The 24,264-nt window shown below is 34.4% G+C and overlaps 1 protein-coding gene across 1 annotated transcript in view; it reads left to right on the plus strand.

Annotated features, from left to right (window-relative positions):
• The window catches only part of LOC140446630 (uncharacterized), a 66,278-nt gene that overhangs the window by 24,319 nt on the left and 17,695 nt on the right, over nucleotides 1-24,264 (plus strand). The window contains exons 3-5 of the mRNA XM_072539214.1: nucleotides 2,954-4,827; nucleotides 18,614-18,814; nucleotides 19,489-19,936. Coding sequence (XP_072395315.1) covers nucleotides 2,954-4,827; nucleotides 18,614-18,814; nucleotides 19,489-19,936 — 2,523 coding nt within the window. The remainder of the gene's footprint in view (nucleotides 1-2,953; nucleotides 4,828-18,613; nucleotides 18,815-19,488; nucleotides 19,937-24,264) is intronic.

Here is a 24,264-nt window from a genome sequence, read left to right on the forward strand (position 1 = left end):
TTTAGGAAAATATGATTAAAATCTGTAATAGAAACATTATAACTGATTTATTGATAAGTGTGTTGTTTTTCTCACTAATCATTCCAATACTAAATTAAACAGTATTGGTACCAGTCCATCACCCTGTTTTATTCCTTGTGTTATTTGAAATGGGTCTGTCATCTCATGTTGTATTTATATCTGAGCTACTGTGCCCGTCATAGTCATTCGGACAAGCCTAACTAGTTTGGGTGATACTTTAAATTCGCTTAATATTTTGTATAAATGTGCCCTGTTTAATAAGTCCTATCCTTGTTTAAATTGACAAACACATTATAGGCATTTATGCAGTGGCGGATCTAGACATTTGCCTTGGGAGGGGAACTTCCAACTTGGGGTTTATATCCTTGTTTTATTTGTTTGATAAATTTATATGCATTTCGTATTTTGTCTTCTCTAAAGTTTATTTCCATGTCCAATAATTGTTTGTTTATGTGTTCTCTCTTTTGTCTACACACATTATTAGCTATTCGTCGTTTTTGTTCTTTCTTCATTTCCTTTTTATTCACTTCCAGTAAGCTTCTTTTTCATTTCTTCTTTAAATTTCTTTTGAGTCTTTTTAGTTTCCTCCGATCTAGAATTTCTTTTCTTGGTTGATTCTTCTTTGTCTGTCGGCTGATCCTACATCTGAAGGGTACCTAAACTAGTAGGTGGTCTGAGTAGCAGCACACACCTCGTCTACTTTTTACGTCCAGAATGCTTGTTGCTGATCGCTTTTATATCAAGACGTGGTCTATTTGGTTCAAAACATCTCCTCCAGGGGATATCCAAGTACCTTTGGTATGTTTTTGTGGGAAATATGGTAGAAGTGATGATCATTTTTTACTAGCTGCAAATTCGATCAGATATTGGCCGTTTTTATTTGTGTCTCTATGTAAAGTATCTTTCCTAGTTATTCCGATGTATTCTTTTTCAATTCCTAACTTCACGTTTATATCACCTATAACTATTTTGTTGTTTTTTGGTGTTAGGACATGTTTTGCTCTAGTAATTGGAAAAAGCTACTTTGGTGTCCTCATCTTGTTTATTCGTTGAGTAGTGAACGTTTTTTATGGATAAGTTGAAGGAGTGAGTCTTTATTCATATCCCACAAATTCGTTCATTAACTGCTTAAAAATATGTTATGAGGGTCTATTTAAAGTTCTAACGTTCCAAGTCCCAAAAGAGGAATCCGTGTTTTGTTGCGAATATCGTTGCCTTAATATCACTCAATTTTGAGGCTTGTTTGCGGTTTTCGTAGTAATGGATTTTTTGCGGGAATAGGTTACTAGCCTGTCGTCCAACTCTTTTCCTTTATCCGTGCTTGAGACCGGCATTGGTAGTTACTGAGCTACTAAATCCATCCAGCACTTGCCAGAGGCGGAGTTTTTTGTTCTTCCTACTAATTTGTGTTTTTAGTTTCTTCTTTCTTTTTTTTTATTTATTTCGCGTGTGACTCAGTGACTCTTAATGATCTATACCTCAAACTAGAATATCTTCTCCTTCTTCTTCCTTCTTTTATGTAGGTTTTAAAGCCTGTTTCTTCTTCAATATTAGCCTAATAAATTGTTTAAATTATTGCACCATCTTTTCTTGGTCTGCCAATACTTCTTCGTCTATTATATCGAATACTTATCTCGTGCTATTCGTACTATTCTATCATCCGCACATTCTACTAATGTGTTCGTTCCACTCCTGTTTCCGTTTTGTCACCCATCCATTTATGTCTTCTATATTGCATGCTCTTCTAATGTTTTCGCTTCTCTCCCCATCCAACAGACTTTTCCCTGATATTCGTCGGAGTATTTTCATCTCTGCTGTTTCTAGTAGTCGTCTCGTTTTAGATGTGTCAGGTCTTGTCTCCGCCGTGTATGTTAATATATGTCTAATTGCTGCTTTATAGATTCTTGTTTTTGTGTCTTGTCTTAGGTGTTTGTTCTTCCAGATTATGCCATTAAGAGATCCCGCCGCTTTACTTGCTTTTAAGCTTTGTTGTCGTACTTATTCTTCAACATCTCCGTAAATAGTTATATCTATTCCAAGATATCTAAACCTTGCTTCCTGCTTTATTATTTTCCCATCAATTTCGATTTTACATCGTAGTGAATATTTAGATGTTGTCAAACTAGAATATAAAAGTCCAAAAATAATCCTACTCCACCAAGGTCAGCAACCTACCAGAATTGTTTTTTTATGTACATACTATCGGGAAAAATCCTCGTAACGTGATGAAAAATTAGGAATAAAATCCACACAAAAAGAGAACTTAGTTGTACTACTATACTGCGAAAAGTTCCAAGGTAGCTAACTTTTGTGGAAACAAATAGTATTAGCCGTTTATTTGAGGAATCACCACCGCGTATGTTTTTTTATTGCGTGCTTTAAGAACTGGCTGCTTAATAAACTCTGCACTAAATAACTTGTTCAAATAATATTTATTTAATATGACCTAAACTAATGCAAAAAAAATATTAAAAAAATGAAACTATTGACGTAAATGACATAATGGAATCATGATGCTCACTTGATATTCTGATCTCAGTTAGACTTTACGGTTATTATATCTACGGTTCTATTATAGCTATTGACATTGTAGTCTAGTAAACATAAAATTTCTCACAGTCATTAAGCATTGAATATCACCTATTAGCCTTATCTCTATAAGTATTTTCAATTTTCTTTACTTCGACAGTAAATATTTCTTTTAATTTCTTATAGCATAGTTGTTCAAGTAGATATAAGAATGAATGCTTTTTTCTGTTTACTTGGGAAACTTTAGTGACTATAGAACTTATAGTGTAGTTTTAGAAGACATAGGAATCTAGATGGCCTCTTTTTCTTGGGGTAAGTTTTACTAATTTGTATTAATATAATTAACACGGGTTTGTATTTTTTCAGTACTGTAATCCGAGTACTTACAATCAATATTTTTTAGGTCGAAGAACATAAATACAGAAAACAAACCTGATCAATTACAAAAAATAGCTGAGAAAACTACAGATATTTTGGAAAAAATAGCAGAAGTAAACAAGAAACATGGTTTGGATAATAAAACACAAAAATCAGTTAGTCCTCAAAAACCTACTCTAGGGCTTCCACGTTCACAAAATCAACACAATCTTCACTTTCTTAACAGTAAATCAGAAGAAACTGCACGCAGTGAATTTAGATTTCCAACAAGTCCTTTTCAGAATCCAATTCTGGAATTTTTAGAACAAGAAAAAGTTGGAAACCAAAACAGTAATCAATATCCATCAGTTTACGAAATAACAAATCGCCAGTCTCAAGACTTAACTCCCGCTCAAGGTTTTCAAATAACTTCGACAGATCATAATGCACAAATTACACCAGAAGATGTAATTCCTGGCCAATTGATCAAGCGAAAAATTGTGCACCAGCAAACTGTTCTGGTACCAAACCCTAACTATGCAATGCAAACTCCGATGGGATATCAATACCCATTTCAATATCCGGTTGCACCAAATAATCCTGGCGTTTATAAACAAAGCCCAGAAGGTACCCCCGCAGATACAAAATATTTAAACCTCGAAAAACAAACTATCTCCAATATTAGAAATATTATTAGTACCTCTCAGAACCAAGGATATCCATCATATTACAATACATTTTTACCCATCGATAATACTCCCAACCAAAATAAACTCTACGGTTACACTTTCCCAAACAAACCTGAACAGGAACAACAGAGTCCCTTGGGACAAGTTTCTAATAATGATAATAGCTACAATATATACATACCTTATCCTACTGTTAATCCTGAAACATCTAGACAAAACTGGAATTGGCCAGGAGCTAATTATTTTCCAGTGCACATTAAAGACCCTTTTCTCCAAATGTATAATGCCATAACTACGATGATAGAATATGGTCCAAATGCTGGAATGCAAAATCCATGTAACAAGGGTAGAAATCCAGCTACAATCAAAATCAAATCTGACAATATTATCAGGGAAGCAAAGAATTCTGATGAGGCCAAAATTAGCGTTCAAGTTGATGGTAGCCGTTCCTCTCCACAGATATCCATAAATGGAGATGACAGAAACGGTACTTACTTGGATATCGAGGACATTGATATAGGGGCTACAGGAGACAGTAGTCTTAAGTTTACTTTAAACCTAAGAAAGGAAGAGAGGGAAGTAAAAGATGATAGTGATGATATTGGAACGGGTAGAAATAGTTGGGATAAAATTAAGGTTGTGGGAAAATCTAATTCGTTAGTTTTAAATACAAACTCTTCTAATGCTAGGCATAGTAGTAAATTTCCATCTGATTTCCATAAGGATTTAAGACCTATTACAGTAGTAAAAAATCAACCTATTAAACCAACACGTACTCCAATCATTTCTCCGCCATCAAGAGATCCGACACATCAAACCGATGAGTTCGGAGATGAAAGCGAAGAAGAAAAGAGTGAGGAAATAATATCTAACGATAATAATAAGAAGCTGTTTAGCCGCGATAATACCGGAAGTGGCGTGTTCATTCATAGACTAAAAGTAAGAAAAGGAGGCGTTGCAATCGCTGGACCTGGTGGTATAGCAACTGCAGGTAGCGGTGGTACTGCTATTGTTGGTCCCGGTGGAGTAGCTTATACTCAGCCTGACAGTCTCGCCATTGCTGGATCTGGAACCAAAGTTGTAGCTGTTGACCCTACAGTTAATTTAGGTGATCTGGTCAAGGAAAATGGTCTTGGAAATAAAACAAGATTTGATCCTATATTTCCACCTTCTAGAATAGGAAAAGTTGTCGCTGTGGGACCTGTCATTTATTACAACAAAGGAAAAGACTGATTTGTTATATAAATGTATTTGTGGGTATTTGACTTTTTGAGGATTCGAGTTATATGGTTGTTGGTTGCATTTTGTAAAATAGTTAAAATTTTTGCAACATTTCAAAGCTAATTCTTAGAAAAATCTGTAAAACCCGATTATCGTTGACTATAAATGTCTACGCATTTTAAAAATACTATGTGATACACATTATTAAAGAAAAATGGTAAATTATCTCTGGTTTTCCATCAATGTGGTCACAAACGATCAAAGATAGACCAAGTAATATATTTAAATACACTATGACTTAAAAAATACATGTTTGTTAACAATAATTGATAATAATAATAATGATAATTAACATCCTATATAATTAAATTAACAGATGAATGCAAAAAAATGGACAACAAAGAGAATTGTCCAACTTTAAAACCTATAAGTAATGTGGTAAGAAAAATAAATATTGATAAAAATATTTACATTCTGACAAGATTGTATAATATTCAAAAAGAAACGTAATATTATTATTTTTCTTGTTTCTGCCGCGTAGTCATTATTGATCTCTTGACTGTTTTGTAAATTCTGCCTTTCATTTCTTTCTTAATATTTCATTCACGCAACCTGCAGCTCTGTTTGCTCGATTCACTTGATCTTTCAATTCTGTTTCGAGCTTTCCGTAGCAAGGTAGTGTGGTGCCCAGATATTCAAACTCCATCACTTGTTCTATTATCTGACCTTTCAGCTCCAATTTACATCTTAGTAAATTTGCGTTATAACCATGCATTTTGTCTTATTTGGAGAAATTAAAAATTAACTTAAGGGGAATGTTAAGTTTTCTGGCGGTTATATTAAATTATTGCAGCATACGCTGTAAATCATCCTTACTTTGAGAGAGCAGTATTGCTTCGTCTGCATAGCAGATTATTTTTTTCTTTTTCTCCCATCTTTTTTCTACTTTTTTTAATCTTCCTAATCGTTTTAGTCAATTGCATTTTTAAGGTCCACAAAACATAGATCGATCAATTTGTTGTATTCTCATGATGTCTCTTGCACTTGTCTCATTATAAATATAGCGTTGATGCATGATCTTCCCGACTCGACATACTGTTTTTAAAATAGATATAATTTATAGAACCTCGCAAAAATCTTCTTCTGTACGTGCCATCGCCACGGCGGAGGTTGTCTATTATAATCATGGCTAATCGGATCTCAGATGCAGCTGCTCTGAAATGAAATGCATTTAGGACCCACTGTGTGATTCCACTGTATAGAGTGATGAAAATATAACATCTTGGCAGCCTAAGTCTAGTTTCAGATAACTTATATAAAATATCTTTTTCAATCTGTTTAAGTTTCCTCGTACTCTAATTTATTTAGAGTAATCACTTGTGTATATGTAATATTATGTAATACTCTAAGTAATGGTTCTTTACTTGTTCCATGGTTCCAGTGGCGACTAAGTCAGCGGAAAAGATACTGACCTTGTAAGCGCTCGACGTCGATTCTCAACAACGGCATTTTCATTTCTAAAAATGATAACGAGCCGTTACCGTGCTTCAAAGGGCACGTAAAGCCATCGATCTTTTTGGGCTAGTATGTATCGACAGGATTACAGATGCAATTTGCGCGGAACAATCCAAAGAAATCTTCCCGGCAAAAACTCACCTACACAATATTATTAATATTACTTTTTCCATGAGTCCTACCTCATAAATTTGGTTTTTTTTGCTGCTAATCTACATTCTCATCTAGACTCAACTATCTCCTTCAATAGTTTTCCTTAGACCTGTATTTAATCTGTTTCTCTCTTAAGAGTTTTTCTTAAGAGTCCAGTTGTCAGAGATTTGACCTCTAAAAATTATTTTTGCTGAGAATTTCAATTTTAAGACCTCAAAAAGATGTAAAAGAGTTAGCCACTCCTACCCCGGGATTCCCCCTAAAAACCACACCTTGTAAGGGGGAAAACAAGAAACACCGATTTACCAACACTCTTTACGCCACAGAAAAAAATGTTTCAATTAAAAAAATAATTATGAACAAAAATGTTAATTAGCAGACACAACGCTTGAACGCGATTTTAAATGTCAATTACACGCTCGAAATCAATTTTCTAAATAAAATTTGTATCAACTTTACGATAAAAATTAGATCTTTTGATCGGAGTGTCCTATCTACAAAAATTAAAATAGGTTTTAAAGGAAAAGAGTGCGGATTTTGTATTTAATCTTTGAATTTTGCCACAAATGAAGTCAGTTTCTACGGCGCTGTGGAATTTCCATTGATAGAGCCTAATCTTCATAATTTATAACTTATATTTTCGATTTTGAGTTTTGACAACAAGCATTTGAAATATGCCTAAAAAACCCTGAATTTAAACTTTCACATTATAAATGATATTTCACGTCACGGGAGATGATTCCACGTAGACGCCATTAGATGTAATTTTTAGCTGACGTTGTTCAGTTTGAAAATATGTACTTTTGCAATAATAAAGATGGAGTTTTAAATGTTTTAGATCGTTTTTAATGTGAAAGTTGCTTTTAGTTTTGAAGATTAGGCTCTAACGATGGAAATTCCATAGTGATTGGTCAATAGAAGTGATAAATTTTATTGATTTCATGAGAAAAAAATGGCAACAATTGCGTAACTTTTATATATTTAACAGCTTTATAAAATCATTTGGGGCAAAACACAAAAGAAATAGTACGAAAGCAGCACTCTTCTCCTTTAAAACGCATTTTGATTTTTGTCGATAGAATGCTCTGATCGAAAGATATTGAACTTTTACCGTCAAGTTGATACAAATATTCAAAAAATGATTCACGCTTGTAACTGATATTCAAAAACGCCGGTAGATTCAAGCGTTTTTCTGAGAGAACGGTTCATTCTGGACAGAAAGTTCTAATAAACATTTTTGTTCACAATTATCTCACCTACATTTTTTGTTTCCAAATATTTTTTTCTATGGCGTGCAGATTGTTGGTACATCAATATTTCCCGTTTTCCCACCTACTAGAGGGATTTATGGGGAAGCCCGGTGGTAGGAATGGCAAACTTTTTTGTATCTTTTTTGGGGTCCCAAAATCGACATTCTCAGTAAAATTCAGCATGTTTACATAATTTGTAGAGGTTAAGTGGCATTTTCGTCTTTGATGACTGGAGTATTAATATTTAGAAAAGCATTAAAAAAGATTGATGACAATACACAACCTTGTCTCGCTCCTATTGTAATTTGAATTTCTTCTCATATGTGTTCAAATTTTTGTTCGTTTCTTTTAATACAGATTTGCTAAAAGTCCAATGATATTGTAATCTATTTGTGTAAAGGATATCCATTAGCTCTTTGTTGCGGATTTTAACGTAAACCTCGTTATAATTTTAAAGACGTACATATTTTGGTTAACGTCCAAAATCTCTGGATTAATATATTAAATCCGTACGTATCGATGCATCTACGGAATTCAAATTATGTTTGTTATACAATCATAACATGCTTTTGATATATGTTTGTGAATGAACTTTAAGATTTTTGGTGTGTAGAATATCAGGATAATGGATTTCAATCCAATGTCCTTGATCCATTGACCTTGTTTAGGCTCTGTGTCTCTTTAAGGAACTCCTTTTTTTTTCGGAGTAAGGAGGGTGTGATAAACGTGATGACAAATGCTTGTGGAGATATAGAGGTGGATTGCTAAAAAGCTGGGGTTCATAAGGTGGCGTGTGTGATGTGGACGATTTGGTGAAGCGCACAAGAAGAATTGTTGGTGGAGAAGGCCAAACAAGTCGAAGGAGGTACTTCAGCGGTTACCAGCCATACTAGGAACGGCTCTTAATCAGCGTTTTTGGCGTGCAGTTATTAGCTGCGATATTTGATAGGGAACGATTCTAGAATATCAAAATACTCATCAGGATGTTCGTGTCCAGTGTTGTGTAGAAGTTTAGCTGGAGAGAATGGAACTTTTCTTTTAGGAACCCTGGTGACTATTTGCCCTCGGCGATTGTATGGCGTCTTTAATATTTGTTTGGCTCGGTTGTTCGAGCGTGTAATGGTTCGAACGACATACCTCCTGCTGAGGGATAGGATTCTGTCCTTAATCGGTGTTAGATTGGCTACCTGATGTATATATGCTGATGGATATTATCTACACTTCCTCATGCAGAATCTAAGGATTTTCCTTTCGGTGATCATAATGGTGTTAATTTGGATTTTCGGTGCGCTCATATAAATAAAAAGCAATAAAAGTTTCACTGCTAATTGAATACACAACAACTACATAGGACAAAAGAGTTTATTTGCTAGAAGTATTGGTGAACATGATTTACTATTTACTATTTTTAAAAATGCTGTAAAAAACAGGAATTTTACTACGTCCAGAAAAAATGAAAAATAAAGACACTCTTTGCTTATTTTTATTTAAATGATTACTAGATTAGTTTAATCAAATAAGTAGAGAGCTCTATACATAGCCAGAAAACCAATAGGATGCAACTTTATGGTAAATAACAAAACTTTTTTTTAATTGCCGTATTGCTTGACTCCAGTACGAGCCTAAGGGGGTTTACATTGAATTCTGCAGCGGTATGGGAAATCTCTTTTAGATATCTAACGTCACGGAGCAAGACACCCTGGCATCTTCTAGTCGAGTATGACACTAGCCTAGAAGACCTCATGGTAGTGCCGGATAAACCGTCTTCTGGCTAAAACCTTAACCGCGGCTCCACAGTAGGGGTCTTACTGCTACATGGAAAATTTAAAAGCCATATAGGTATTAACGGTCACCTTAAAAGAAGAATAACTATATTATATTAATAAAAACTTATAACTAGCCATACATATCACCATAAATCAGAAAAAATTCGTTTAACTGCCTATTACCAAATGAAAACAAAAGAAAGAAAATATTTCCGTAAGGTCATAACCTTATTTTGGTACTTACTGATTCCTGGCTCTAGAGAAAAGAAGAAACAAGAGTTCAGATCTCTGGTTCAATGTCCTTCTCTGTCTTCCTGTTTCTGAGCCAGAATTTCTTTTTTCTGATTATGCTTTTTCTCTTATTTTTTTTTTCCTTTTATTATCAATTACAGTTGCTTACAGTTGGAATGCCTCATAATGTGTCATAAATATATCACTTTCATTATTTAAATCTTGTTTTCAAGCTGCGATTGGGTATTTATCATTCTCCAGATTGTTTCATCCGAATCTCTGCTGATCTAGTTGCGGGTCACAAGCCATAGTATTTCAGTGTCTTTAGCCGAATTGATAGCGAAAGTTTCATATTAGAGAGATCTGGCACATTAATTTTTATTAATCCGATTCTTACAATTTCTATTGTTAATTCCTCCTCGGAAAGATTGAGTTGGCTGGTGGTTTCTCTGCTTGCATTGGCTAAAGCTATTCCGTTTAATGAGAATAAAGAGCACAACGTTGCCAGCACAATGTTGGGAGCAAGATGAATTAAGATGAAGATGAAAGAGACAAGATGGTATAAGTTGTGTGGGAAGAATAAGGAAAAACATAATAGTAGAGAATTTTGCAGTTAGTATAGTTAAAACCAATAGGAAAGCGCATGCAAGAAAGGCAGCCAAAGAGATCAAGTGACAATCTACCTGCGGAGAGATATATTATAGTGATTAATATGTATTAAGAGATTGAAAACTATTAAGAATTAGCGAAAAAAAAAGAAAAATTTGTAAAAAATTATTTCGGCTACTTATGTTTAACTTTTTGCTTGTTATCTTGTTATTAACTTTTTTTATTGGCAACAAAAAAGGATAATTGAAAATTCTTCTTCTTCTTCTTTCAGTGCCTATTCGTTCCGAATATTGGCAATCATTCTGGCTATAATTATTTTATTGACTGATGCTTTAAATAGATTCGTTGTTGTTGTGGAGAACCATTTCCTCAGGTTCTTCAACCATGATATTCTCCTTCTCCCAATTCCTCGCTTTCCGAATACTTTACCCTGTAGGATTACCTTCAGTAATCTGTATTTAGTGCTGTTTCTCATTATATGTCCGAGATATTCCAACTTTCTCCTTTTAATGGTATACATCACCTCTCTTTCTTTGCCCACTCTTCGTAATACGGTCTCATTGGTTATCTTGTCTGTCCATGATATCCTTAGAATTTGCCTGTATAGCCACATCTCGAAGGCTTCAAGTTTTTTCTCCATTGCTTCAGTTAGTGTCCAGGATTCAACTCCGTAATACAATATTGAGAAGATATACCATCGTAGGAGCCTTACTTTTATCTCCAGATTAAGATTGTGGCTTTTAAAGAGTTTGGCCATGTTATTGAATGCACTCCTAGCCTTCTCTATTCTACATTTTATTTCCTGTGAGTGATCCCATTGTTCATTTACTGTTGTTCCAAGATAGTTATACTGTTTTACTCGGTCCACTGGTGTATTATTGATAAGTAGTTAAGCGTCTCTAGCCTTTTTGTTTGCTATTCACCGAGCCGGGGATTTGAACTGACATCTCTCGCATTGAAGCGAAGGAGAAGCCAGCCGCCCAGCCCGCTTGGCTATCCGATCGACGAGTAGTTTAAAATTCTAAAATGAATCTGCGGCTTAGTCTAGAATATGCTGGTATCTGATCGGCCTATGGTGGAGCAGTACGGCAAGAGATAAGGGCTTGCGGCTAGGTGATACTCCTCCATAGATCCCTACCGGAAGGGCGTGGAACGCCTAAATACCGGGTATATATATATACATATATATGTATATATATATATATATATATATATATATATATATATATATATATATATATAGTTGCGCGTCTCTAACTTTATTTTTGCTGATGATCATAAATTTAGTTTTTGTTATATTTACTTGAAGTCCAAATCTTTCACTTACTTCATTTACTTTGTTTATTAGTTGCTGTAAACTGTTCAAACTGTCTGCAAAAATAACGGTGTCGTCTGCATAACGGATGTTGTTTAGGCGTTCTCCATTTAGAAGTATTCCATGTTCGCATTTTTCCAAGGCTTCACTAAATATTTCCTCTGAATATAGATTAAATAATATAGGTGAAAGTATACAACCTTGTCTAACGCCTCGTAGAATCTGGATCATTTCCATTGGTTCACCTCCAAAATTCGTTCTTATTGTGGCTGATTGGTTCCAGTATAAATTTTGTATTATACGCCGATCTTTATCATCCATTTGGGCTTTTGTTAGAATATCCATCATTTTTTGGTGTTGAACTGTATCAAATGCTTTTTGGTAGTCCACAAAGCAGGTGTAAATATCGCAAGTCATATCTCTGCATCTTTGAAATAATACTTGTAGACTAAACAGTGCATCTCTTGTACCTACGCCTTTCATGAATCCAAACTGTGTGTCTTGTATTCTCTCTTCGCATAGCTTGTATATTCTACGATGTATAATTTTAAGAAAAAGTTTTAATGTATGGCTCATTAGACTTATTAGCCTATATTCTCCGCACTTTTTTGCTCCCTGTTTCTTTGGTAAGGTAATAAATTCTGAAAGTAGCCAATCTTTTGGGATATTGCCTGTGTCATAGATATTATTGAAGATTTTACATAGTACTCTTAAAGATTCATCATCAAGAAGTTTAAGAAATTCAGATTGTACTCCGTCTGGTCCTGGAGCTCTACCTTCTTTTAGTGATATTATGGCTGCTCTTATTTCTGCCACTAGTATAGGTGGTCCTGTTTCCGTAGGTATTGGGGGCTGGTTCTCTCTCTCATCAAAAAATAAATTTCTTATGTAATTTTTCCAGGTATCATTGATACTCTCTTTGTCCACGATTATCTCTCCATTGTCATTAACAAGTTTACTTATTCTTCTGTTTTTACATTTACCTGTAATTTCTCTTACCTTCTTATGCACGTTGAAGTCGTCGTATTTACTTTGGAGAATTTCGATTTCTTTCTGTTTGGCTTCTCTGATCTTTCTCTGTATCTCTCGCTGTAATGTTTTATACATGGAGTTATCGTTCTTGTTTTTCCTTCTTTCTTCCATTAGTTGCAGAATCTCTGTCGTCATCCATGTCTTATTCTTACCTTCCTCGTTCTTCATAAAATTGTCTTTAATGTCGTCTATTGTTTTCTTAAGGGATTCTATCTTATCTTCTGTGCTTTCCGTTGTATTATCGATTTCTTTAAATTTTAATTGAAAATTAAAAGTTAATAATTATTTTTTTAATAATGGGTATGAGCTGCTCTTATCTTACTAACATATATCTCGTACGATTAAGCATATATTTAATCAAGTTCGTTATCGCTACTTGTGGGATGTTAATCGACTCTTCTTTTACTGCAGTAAGAAGCTGTAAGATTACGTTTTGGGTATGAAGTCTATCTCGAATTATTACTTTAACTTATCCCATAAATTTTTGATTGGGTTCAAGTCGACAGAGCAAGCTGGCTATTCCAAGACTAGAAAACTGACTTCTTTCTTATAATCTTGCATGGTTCTTGCGTCTTTCATTGTCATGCATTAAACAAGATCATCTACAGTTAATTTATGACATGTATTGCTAAAGTCTCAAACGACTTAAAGGTCAGGAAACGGCTCACCAGCAAGTCCATCTCCAATAATTAAAATACTTTAGACATGTTATGAGAGCAGACTCAGAAAACATGGAAAAACTTATTTAATGTCAGATAGAAGCCCCAAGATCACGAGGAAGATCCCCAACAAGATGGACCGACCAAATTATAGGAATATGCAAAAGACCTATGCATCAGTTAAAAGAAATTACCAAGAAAAGAGATCTGTAGAGACAGACAATACACGACAACAGGATAACCACTACACTCCCTCCGAGGGGTCGGGAACGAAGAGAGAGAGAAAGAGAGAGAGAGAGAGATTTGCATAATAACAAAACAGAATGGAATCTACAGTTGATTATCTATAAAAGAGAAACAGCTATTGCACTAAAAGCCAAAATTATAAATGAGTGTGCTATAAAGTATGTAATTCAATTTGAGTTAAGATATTTTGAAACAAAAAGAAAAAAGAAAAATGATTATTTCAAACATATATTCAACAAAAATATATCCCAGACAAAAAGATTATTACTTTTAAAAAATAGAAAGGTCCTAAAATAAATATCAAGACCTTTACAGGAAGGTCTTGATATTTAAACTAAAACTAGTTAGTTTTATAAATTAATTAACAAGGAGAAAAATGACGCTATATAATGCGTCAGAGTGAGAGTAACGCGTGAGAGTCGGGACTCTACTAGGGAGAGCAAAACACGTGGCATTGCAGATTAAAGAAACAACGACCAAAAATTATTACATTGAGTATACAAGGTATATTGTATGTGAAGAACGAACAATTTGTCTAGTGTACTGTTTTGCATATACTCTTGCTAAAAATAGTGCCAACTATGGAAACTTGTCGCTGTGTGAGGTCATTGAATCCTCTATTCATTTTCAGGCGTGTATCAGGCGTGTATCGGCGATTAAATGATTATGATAATTGAACAGCTTACAAAGTGCTATAAAACATAATCCTCCTATACAGAGTTTAACAAAAAATAAAGCTTCTTCATCATCTTTTTATTCTATAAGACTTTTTATTATTTCATGTTAATTTTTAAGTTTTGCAGATTTTTTGGTTTTTTTAACAATCAAATTAACTTGTCTTCTCACAAAGTCTATTTTATGTGGTTTTTGGATAATGTAAGTGTACTGTTTAAATAATACATTTTAAGAATTTTTATATTATTACAATTTTGTATTTTTTTAATAAATAAAAAATCGAGTTTTTTTGTATTTTTATGAGAATTTTGAGAATACGAATAAACGAGAATGGGATTGCACCACATAGACTTAATTCTGAAAAATTTTAAAACATTTAAATGGCTCAATTAAATTTTATTAAAAATTTTAAAAACAAAATTTTGGAAATATTCTATCTATACTGCCCTTGCTGTCCAATTTTGGACATAGGCCTCCTCTTTCTTCTTCCACGTCCCTCTATTGTAGGCAGTTTGTATCCACTTCGGGCCTGCGTGTTTCTTCAAGTCATCTGACCATCTCATTTGTGGCCTTCCTCTTTTTCGTTTGTAACTATATGGTCTCCAGTGTATAATCATCTTATTCAATCTGTCGTCTTTCTGTCTTATGGTATGTCCAGCGAACTTCCACTTAAGTTTTGCTATCTGCGTTAATACATCGGTCACTTTTGTTTTGTTGCGGATCCAAGTTTTTTTTCTTGTCTGATAGCCTGATGTTTAGCATTTGCCTTTCCATGGCTCTTTGGGTCTTTGCTATTTTTTCCATGTTTTCCTTTCTAGACGTCCAAGTTTGAGAACCGTAGGTGAGAACAGGAAGTATACATTGGTTGAAGACTCTGGTTTTTAAATATTGGGGGTATTTTCTATTTTTTAGTATATAGGAAAGTTTTCCGAAGGATACCCAAGCCAACCGTATCCTTCTCATTGGAAGTATTGGAAATATTACCAACGGCAATTTGAATTTGCATGTAGAAATAGTTGTGTGGGAAACAATATAAACATGACAGAGAGAAGATATCTATAGAAAATGTATCGTGGCCTTGTAATTGGGTGTTCTCTATTTACTGAATATCATCATCATCATTGGTGCTACAGCCCTTTAAAAGAGCCTCGACCTTGCCAAGTCTATTACGCCAGTCAGTTCTATCCATTGCCAACTGTTGCCAGTTTGCTGCGCCTATTTTTCTACCATCCTCATTTACACCATCCCTCCATCTGAGTTTGGGCCTACCCCTACTTCTACTTCCCACAGGTTGTGACATAAGGATTCTTCTAGGAGGGTTGTTCTGCTGTGATCTTGCCAGATGCCCTGCCCATCTTAGTCTTCTTATTTTTATAAGGGATACTACGTCTTTACCACCAAATATATGTTTATATCTGTGATATATCTCGTAGTTGTACCTCCTTCTCCAAACACCATTTTCACAGATGCCACCAAATATTCTTCTCAGGATCCTTCGTCCAATTATAAGCAGAAGGTTTTCATCTGCCTTGGAAATGGTCCATGTCTCCGACCCATATGTCAACACTGGTTGTATAAGGGTTTTGTATATGGTTATTTTTGTTTTTTGGCTTAAGTTTCTGCTTCTCATATGTCTACTCAGTCCAAAATAGCATTTGTTTGCTAGGATTATTCTTCGCTTGATTTCTTCAAGCCTCAGGCCCATATTTTTTGGGGCATTTGACAGGTGGTATACATTTCTTCTAGCTTGCCTGTTCGGGCAACTAGGTCAACATCATCTTTTCCAGAGCTATGTTGAAAAGGAAATACGCCAGCGCATCTCCCTGTCGCATTTCAACATGCTTTTCAAATGCCTGTGATTGTTGGCCTTGTATTTCGGCTTTGCAAACAACTTTACGCATTGTAGCCTTAACCAATCTTATCAGTTTATCGGGGATGTAGAATTCATCCATGGCTTCATACAATTTATTTCTTAGGACAATATCATCGGCCGATTTAAAATCTACGTAAAGATGATATGTGTCGATATTGAATTCATTGATTTTTTCCAGTATTTGCCTTAGCACAAAGAACTGGTCTGTTGTTGATCGACCAGGCCTAAAACCACTTTGATGTTCGCCACGAAGCTTCTCTGAATGTGCACTCAGACGACCATATAAAATACTCGAAAATATTTTGTATGCTGTATTAAGGAGGGTTATTCCTCTATAGTTTCTACATTCCAATTGATCACCCTTTTTGTGTAGCGGACAAACGATCCCAATACACCACCTTTCGGGGATTTGTTCCTCATTGCAGGCTCTCCATATGATTTTATATATATGATTAAACCCTATTCATTCTACAAATGCCCAATCGTCAATAGAACCACGTGTAAGCCAAACAGGGTCGTACTGATGTACGACCTATGTATCATACGATTTTTAAAAATATTTACTTTTGAAACTGTTAGTGTAAAAATTTCTTATTATATCACAATTAAACTAAACTCTAAAAAATAACATGACCAGTAAATAACTTAACAATAACTATAACATAAATATAACACAATATATTAACTTAAAAATCAACACGATACAATTAGAATTTAAAATGATGGCGAATGGGGATCTGTAACATGAGAATCTGTCTCGCTTACGGTAATAAATTATATTTTATCGCCTCTTGACGAATGAGACGGCGAATATCAACACGTGCTCATGTTTACTGATGGGAATTTGGTAAACGAATACACTTTAGTCAGAGTAGCATCTCCACATTTAATAAGTTCCGTGGGTATACCATCACTTCCTGGAGATTTAATATTTTTAAGGTGTTTTATTGCATCCCGTACTTCTTGAATTGATGGAGGCTCCAATGGTGTATTGCTGCTTGCTCCTGGGGGTGGTTGATCTGGATCTTCTACTTCGATAGTAAGTAGTTCTTTATAGTGTTCCACCTACCTTTTCAATACTTCTTCTTTTGTATTGAGTATATGCCCCTCCTTATCCTTACATAGTCCGATTCTTGGTTCAAATTCTTTTCTTGCTTTATTTAGATTTTTATAAAATTTTCTTGTTTGATTTTTCTTTTTTAATGCCTCAAGTTCTTCCAATATTCTATTTTCATAAGTTCGCTTTTTTCCCTGATGGATGTACTTCTCTTCTCGTCTGAGATCTTTATCTTATTCTTTTTCTCGGGTTCTTCTTTGCTGCATCAGTTTATATGCATTGTTATTTCTTCTTGTAATATCCTCGCACTCAACATCGAACCACTCATTGCGTGGTGGTGGTCTTTGCGGCCCTAGAATGTTATTTGCTGCGCCTTTAATATAATTTTTACACATTTCCCATTGTTCACTAATTATTGTTAGATTCTCTTTAGTTATGTATTTAGTTTCGATATAGTTTTGAAACCTTTCTACCATTTGCGGGTTTTTGAGGAGTTCAATATTAAGGCGCCTTGTTTTGGTACTTCTCTCCTTTTTCGCATTTGAGAATCTAGCCCGAATTCTTGTGCCAACTATGAAATGATCTGAATTAATATTGGCGCCTCGATAGGTGTGGACATCCATAAGGTTACAGAAGTGTCTAGCATCTATTATCACATGATCAATTTGGTTGTTCGTTAATCCATCAGGCGAGGTCCAAGTCCCCATATGTATTTTTTGTGTAGAAAACATGTGCTTCCTACGATTATGTTCTTGAAGGCTGCGAAGGTGACTGCTCGGTGTCCATTCGAATTAGTATTATTATGGAGACTATATTTACCAATGTGCGGTAGATATATTTCTTCCCTTCCGATTTTTGCGTTTAGATCACCGATTGGTATTTTAATGTCATTTCTGGGACAACTGTCATATGTTCTTTCTAATTCATCATAGAAATTGTCTTTTTCTTCGTCTTCCTTGTCCTCTGTTGGGGCATGTACATTAATAAGGCTAACTCTTTTATAAAACTTATAGTTTTTGAGTTATTTATGAAAAACCGCTTTAAAACATGCATTTTTTTCACGAAAAATCGAAATCTTTGATCTTCAATAACTCAAAAAGTATTGATTTATTTTAATAACTTTATCAGATAAATTTTGTTAAGATTTGGTCCTTCCACCCCCGAGAAGGGGTGGCATCCACCCCCGAGAAGGGGTGGCATCCACCCCCAGAGTATAAGCGCAAGTTGACACCATGTCACTTTTGTTTCTTATGGCATCCTCTAACTACTTACCAATTTTCATGAAAATCGATGGAGGTTCAACGAAATCGGAGTGAAAATCTTAAGTGACTGTACTACAAAGACAAAAACGAGTTTTGCGAGAAACTCGAAGAGATATACGAAAATATACCCTAAGAATAACATATTAATTTTAGTAGGCGATTTCAACGCAATGATAGGAAAGAAAGACATAAATAAATACGTAGCTGGAAATATAACCTTCCACAAAATTACGAACACTAACGGGAGAAGGCTTTGTTACTTAGCCACAGAAACAGACACATTTATAATGAGCACACTTTTCAAACACAAAAAAGAGCATAAGGTAACATGGCTAATACCAGGATCAACTGAGGGTAATCAAATAGATCATATTTTGATTTAAAAAAAAATTAAGAAAAACAATTCAAGATATCAGGTTATATCGGGTTGCAAATGCAGATTCTGACCACTTTCTGGTAATAGGAAATATGGAAATGAAAATAATTAAAGACACAAAGCAATACACAAAAAGAAAAAAGTGGAATGTAGGGAAACTAGAGTTAGATATTATTCAGAAAGATTATTCTAAAGAGTTGGAAGCAAATTTAAGTCTCAAACCCTAACAACATAGAAAAACTAGGAAAAAATAATGGTACGACGAAGACTGCGAAACAGCAACTAGGGAAAAACCTAGTACAAAGAAATGGCTAAAGACAGGTAGAGTAGAAGACTTGAAAGATTATAAGAAAAGAAAGAATGACTCAGAGAAATGCTGTACAAATAGAAAAAAGAGATTTATTGTTGAATATATAGAAGAGTTTGAAATAAATAGCAAGAATAATAATATACAAGCTAATAATGAGGATTTCTAGGAAGAATGAAAGAATGCCCCAAGAATGGAAAAGAGGGTGGATATTTTCTATTTTAAAGAAAGGGGTCACCACAAAATGTAACATCTATAGAGAAATAACATTGTTAAACAGCTGCTACATAATATCGACATCATTAATCAGACAAAGATTCTTAAAATACATTAAAACTAAAATAGGAGAATACCAGCAGGGATTTAGAGAGCGAAAGTTAACTATAGACGCAATACACATAATCACACAGTCAATTGAGAAGTGTTACGAACATGATATCGACACTCACATCCTTTTCATAGATTTTAAGCAAGCATTTGACAGTCTTATGAGACTCAACCTAATAGAAGGCATAAAAAACCTAGATATCCCAATGAAATTCATAAAGCTTACGAAAATGACAATGAAGAGATCGACAACAGCAATAATAGATGACGGCATTTCCAAAAATATAGAAATAACAATTGGAGTACGACAGGGCGACTCTCTATCAACGTCATTATTCAACGTTGCTATAGAAGAAACAATAAGAGCTACTGAAATTAAAGATACAATTATAACATTGACGTCGCAACTTGAAGTGTACGCTGACGACATAACACTGATTAGTAGAAACCTAAACAGTTTAAAGGAGTAATTTGCAAGGAAGCATCCAAGAGGGGTTTGGCAATAAATCAAAATAAAAACAAATACCTAATATGCTTAAGAAAAAGTACAGTTAATGTGACAAGGTTAAATATTGGAGAATATGAGTTTGAAAAGGTAGCACACTTTAAATATCTTGGAGTGGCCGTTAATGGAACTAATGAAAAAACCATAGTAATCAATGAAAGAATTCTGACAGGAAACAGAACTTACCGGAAATACTTTCTTAAAGATAAGAAGCTCACTCAGAATACTAAACTGAAAATTTAAAGAGCAGCAATTAGACCAGTAATCAGATATGGTGCTGAAGTAATGTGCCTGACACAGAAAGATGAAGAAAGATTGTGAGTTTTAGAGAGAAACATCATTCGGAGAATAGCAGGCCCACTATACATAGGTAATAATGAATTAAGGAAACTAATAAACCCTGAAGTAAGAAAACTTTTGAAAGGAGAAGATATCGTTAGGTTTATCAAGGCACAGAAACTTAGATGGATGGGATATCTAGAAAGGAGAAACCCAGAAGCAGTTTTTAAGAAAATCACTAAATGAAGACCAGTATCAGGCAGACGACGAGGAAGACGGGAAGTTCAGATTTCTGAACTTGGTTTCGAAAATTAGTTTACGGATTTATTTATCAGATGTCGCTTCGATCTGCATCCAGATCGAAGCCATTTTATAGTTGCTTCTAATATGACAGAAAAGATTATTTTCACGTTCAGAGCGGTTGTGAATAGCCGCTCCGAAGATCCCTTTTAGAGTGAAATACGTATAAGCGGATTCTGATCACTACCTGGTTGAACGTAGGGTAAGGGCTAGAATTTCAAACATCAAAAAGGAAAGAGGCTCTAAACATGAACGATACAAGGTAGAAAGACTCAAAGAAACAAACAAAAATAAAGAGTATAAAGAAAAGATAAACAACAAACTAGAAAACAGAATAACACATGAAAACCTAAATAAAGAGTGGGAAGAATGCAGAGACATCATAAAAGAGGCAGCTAAAGAAGTACTAGGCATAAAAGGTAGAGAAAGAAAAACAAGAACGAATGACTGGTTTGACGAAGAATGTCAGATCATCACAGACAAAAAAAACAGAGCATATTTACTGATGCAACAGGGGCACAGAACCCGACAAGCAGAGGAAGAATATAAACGACTACGCAAAGAAGAAAAGAAAACTCACCGAAGAAAAAAGAGAGAATATATGAACAAAGAACTTCAAGAACTACAAGAACTAAGTAAATCAACAGAGACAAGAAAATTTTATCAGAGACTAAACAAAAGCAGAAAAGACTTCAAACCGAGAACAACGATGTGTAGAGATAAGGAAGGTAATATATTGACAGAACAGCAAGAGATACTAAGTAGATGGACAGAACATTTTACGGAAAAGTTTGAAGGAGATCGGAGAGAGACGACCCCTGACATACCATTAGACCAAGCAGACAACAGAGAAGAGACTCCACCAACAATAGCCGAGATTAGAGCAGCAGTAGAAAAATTAAAGAACAATAAAGCACCGGGATCGGATCAAATAGCATCGGAGTTACTAAAGGAAGGAGGAGACGCACTACAAAAAACAATACATGAATTGATAACAAAGATATGGTCGAATAAACAGCTACCAACGGAGTGGAATAGCGGTATTATTGTACCACTACATAAAAAAGGAAATCAGTTAGAATGTGGAAACTACCGTGGAATCACGCTGCTGAATGCAGCATACAAAATAATGTCCAATGTCATTTATGAAAGACTTAGACCACACGCTGAAAAAATAGTTGGCAAATACCAAAGTGGCTTCTGTAGACAGAAGTCAACAATAGACCAGATATTTGTTCTGCGACAGATCCTCGAAAAAACAAGTGAATATAACATCGACACCCATCATCTCTTCATAGACTTTGAAAGCGCATATGACAATATAAACCGAGAATTCTTAATAAAAGCAATGAAAGAATTTAATATACCAACACGACTAATAGAACTGATAAAAGAATCTCTAAAAGTAGAAAGTAGAATCCGGATACAAAATGAATTAACGGAAACAATAGATGTGAAAAAGGGACTACGCCAGGGAGACGCTCTATCATGCATCTTGTTCAACATCGTGCTCGAGAAAATACTGAGAGACACAACAGTCAATACACGAGGAACAATCATTAATAAAAGCGTGCAAATACTAGCATTTGCAGATGATGTTGACATAATCGCAAGATCAAGAAGAGAAATGATAGAGGCATACAACCAAATAGAACGAGCTGCACAAAATAGTGGTCTTAAAATCAATCAGACCAAAACAAAATATATGCAGGTAAGGAAAAACGCAGAAATAAGGCAGCCACAAAATATAACAATAGGAGAATACAACATAGAGGAGGTAAAAAACTTTATATACTTGGGATCCCTAGTCACGTCTGATAATAACGTTACGGAGGAAGTGAAGAGGCGAATATTAATTGCAAATAAATGTTACTATGGCTTAATTAGACACCTAAGATCAGATAACGTCGCAAGAAAGACAAAATGCCAAATATATAAAACCCTAATAAGACCGGTACTCACATATGGCTCAGAAACCTGGACACTTACTAAAAGAGAGGAAACGTTGTTAGCCACCTTCGAAAGAAAAATCTTGCGACACATATATAAGGGCACAAAAGAAAACGGAATATGGCGAAGACGATACAACTCTGAACTATACAAAATATACCAGGATCCGGATATTATAACATTCATCAAAATAGGACGGCTGCGTTGGATAGGACATGTAGAAAGAATGGAAGAAGGCGAAATACCAAACAAAATATTCAAACAGATGCCAGTAGGAAAAAGAACAAGAGGAAGACCGAAACTGAGATACTTAGAACAAATAGAAAATGATATAACAACCTTAAAAATAAAAAACTGGAGAAAAAAAGCACGAAACAGATCGGAATGGAGAAGAATCCTAGAACAGGCCAAGACACAAAAAGGGTTGTCGAGCCAGTGATGATGATGACGTAAAGCGGATACACAAACGCACTGTACGTGAAATCAAATCTTAACTGTCTTCTCTTTTGATACTCATATACTTTGAGATGTGGCAGATACTGAGTTTACATTATCAAAAATTATAAAATTTTATATCTTAACTCAGCAAAATATCATTTTGCATAACGTAAAAGTCCAGTTTTTTATTTGTATAGTTGAATTTTATTAAAGATTACAACACAAAGCATGTATAACACATTAGTCCAGTATTTTTGACGGTAAAAATAGTAAAAAACCTCTGAATTTGTTGTATATAGGTACATCCATTTGCTTGACAACTCCAGAATAGTGAAGTGATAGTCGCTAGAATAGTGAATTGTAAGATAAAAATATTCTTTTTTCAAATGTCATTAGTTTTGGAGTTTAAAATGACCACTGATTAAAGTGATTTGCATGAAAATTAAGGCAAATTATAACTAAAATAAAGTCTGTTTATATTTTTTGTGACGCAGTTCCGTTGTTCGTCGTTTACAATTTACTTCACTTATATACAAACATTACATTATGGAAGTTTAGCTGGTTTAGAAGGTTTAGTTTTGGGAAAATCCATGTTTAAAATGAAGACACTATATTCGGAATTTCTCAAAAAATCCCTTTTTTCAAAAAAACTTAACAACTAAAAAAGATACAGAAAAATACAAAAAACAGCTTTTTTTCTCAAGATTTTAATTTTTTTATTTCTACAAACTAACAATTAAGCAAGATATGATTTCTTAAAGGTTGTATTCGCATTCGTTTATCTCCATCTTTTTCATTTTTTTTTTTTTTTCAAAACTAAACCTTCCAAATCAATTAAATTTCCAGAATGTAATGTTTGCATATAAATGAAATAAATCTTAAATGAACAATAAATAGTTTCGACCACCAGGGTGGTTTTGGCCCGGAGTAGTTTGTTACTTTTTCTGTATAATAAAAAGTATAGTTTCTATAAGTTTTCCATGAAAAACTTACCGTTTTCCGGTTATTCAACATCATATTTTGGATTTCAAAATTGAAGTTTACAAATAGTTTTCCCGATAAAATCTAAATTTTTTGAGTTATTGGCGAAAATCCGGTTAAAAACATGCTTTTTTTACATGTAATTTGATAATTTTCAGTTACGAATGCTCCAAAAGTAATGACTTTTCTAAAAAACCCTCATTTTTGTCTTAGATTTCACTATTCTAGCGACTACCATGGTTTTTTTACAATTTTTTTTCTTCCCAGACTGATTGTGGTCACACCCAAGTAAAAAGCACATATTAACTTACGGTAGATTTTGATTTTTAAGCTATTTTCTA

The sequence above is a fragment of the Diabrotica undecimpunctata genome, chromosome 7, assembly GCF_040954645.1.
Source record: "Diabrotica undecimpunctata isolate CICGRU chromosome 7, icDiaUnde3, whole genome shotgun sequence".
NCBI lineage: Eukaryota > Metazoa > Arthropoda > Insecta > Coleoptera > Chrysomelidae > Diabrotica > Diabrotica undecimpunctata.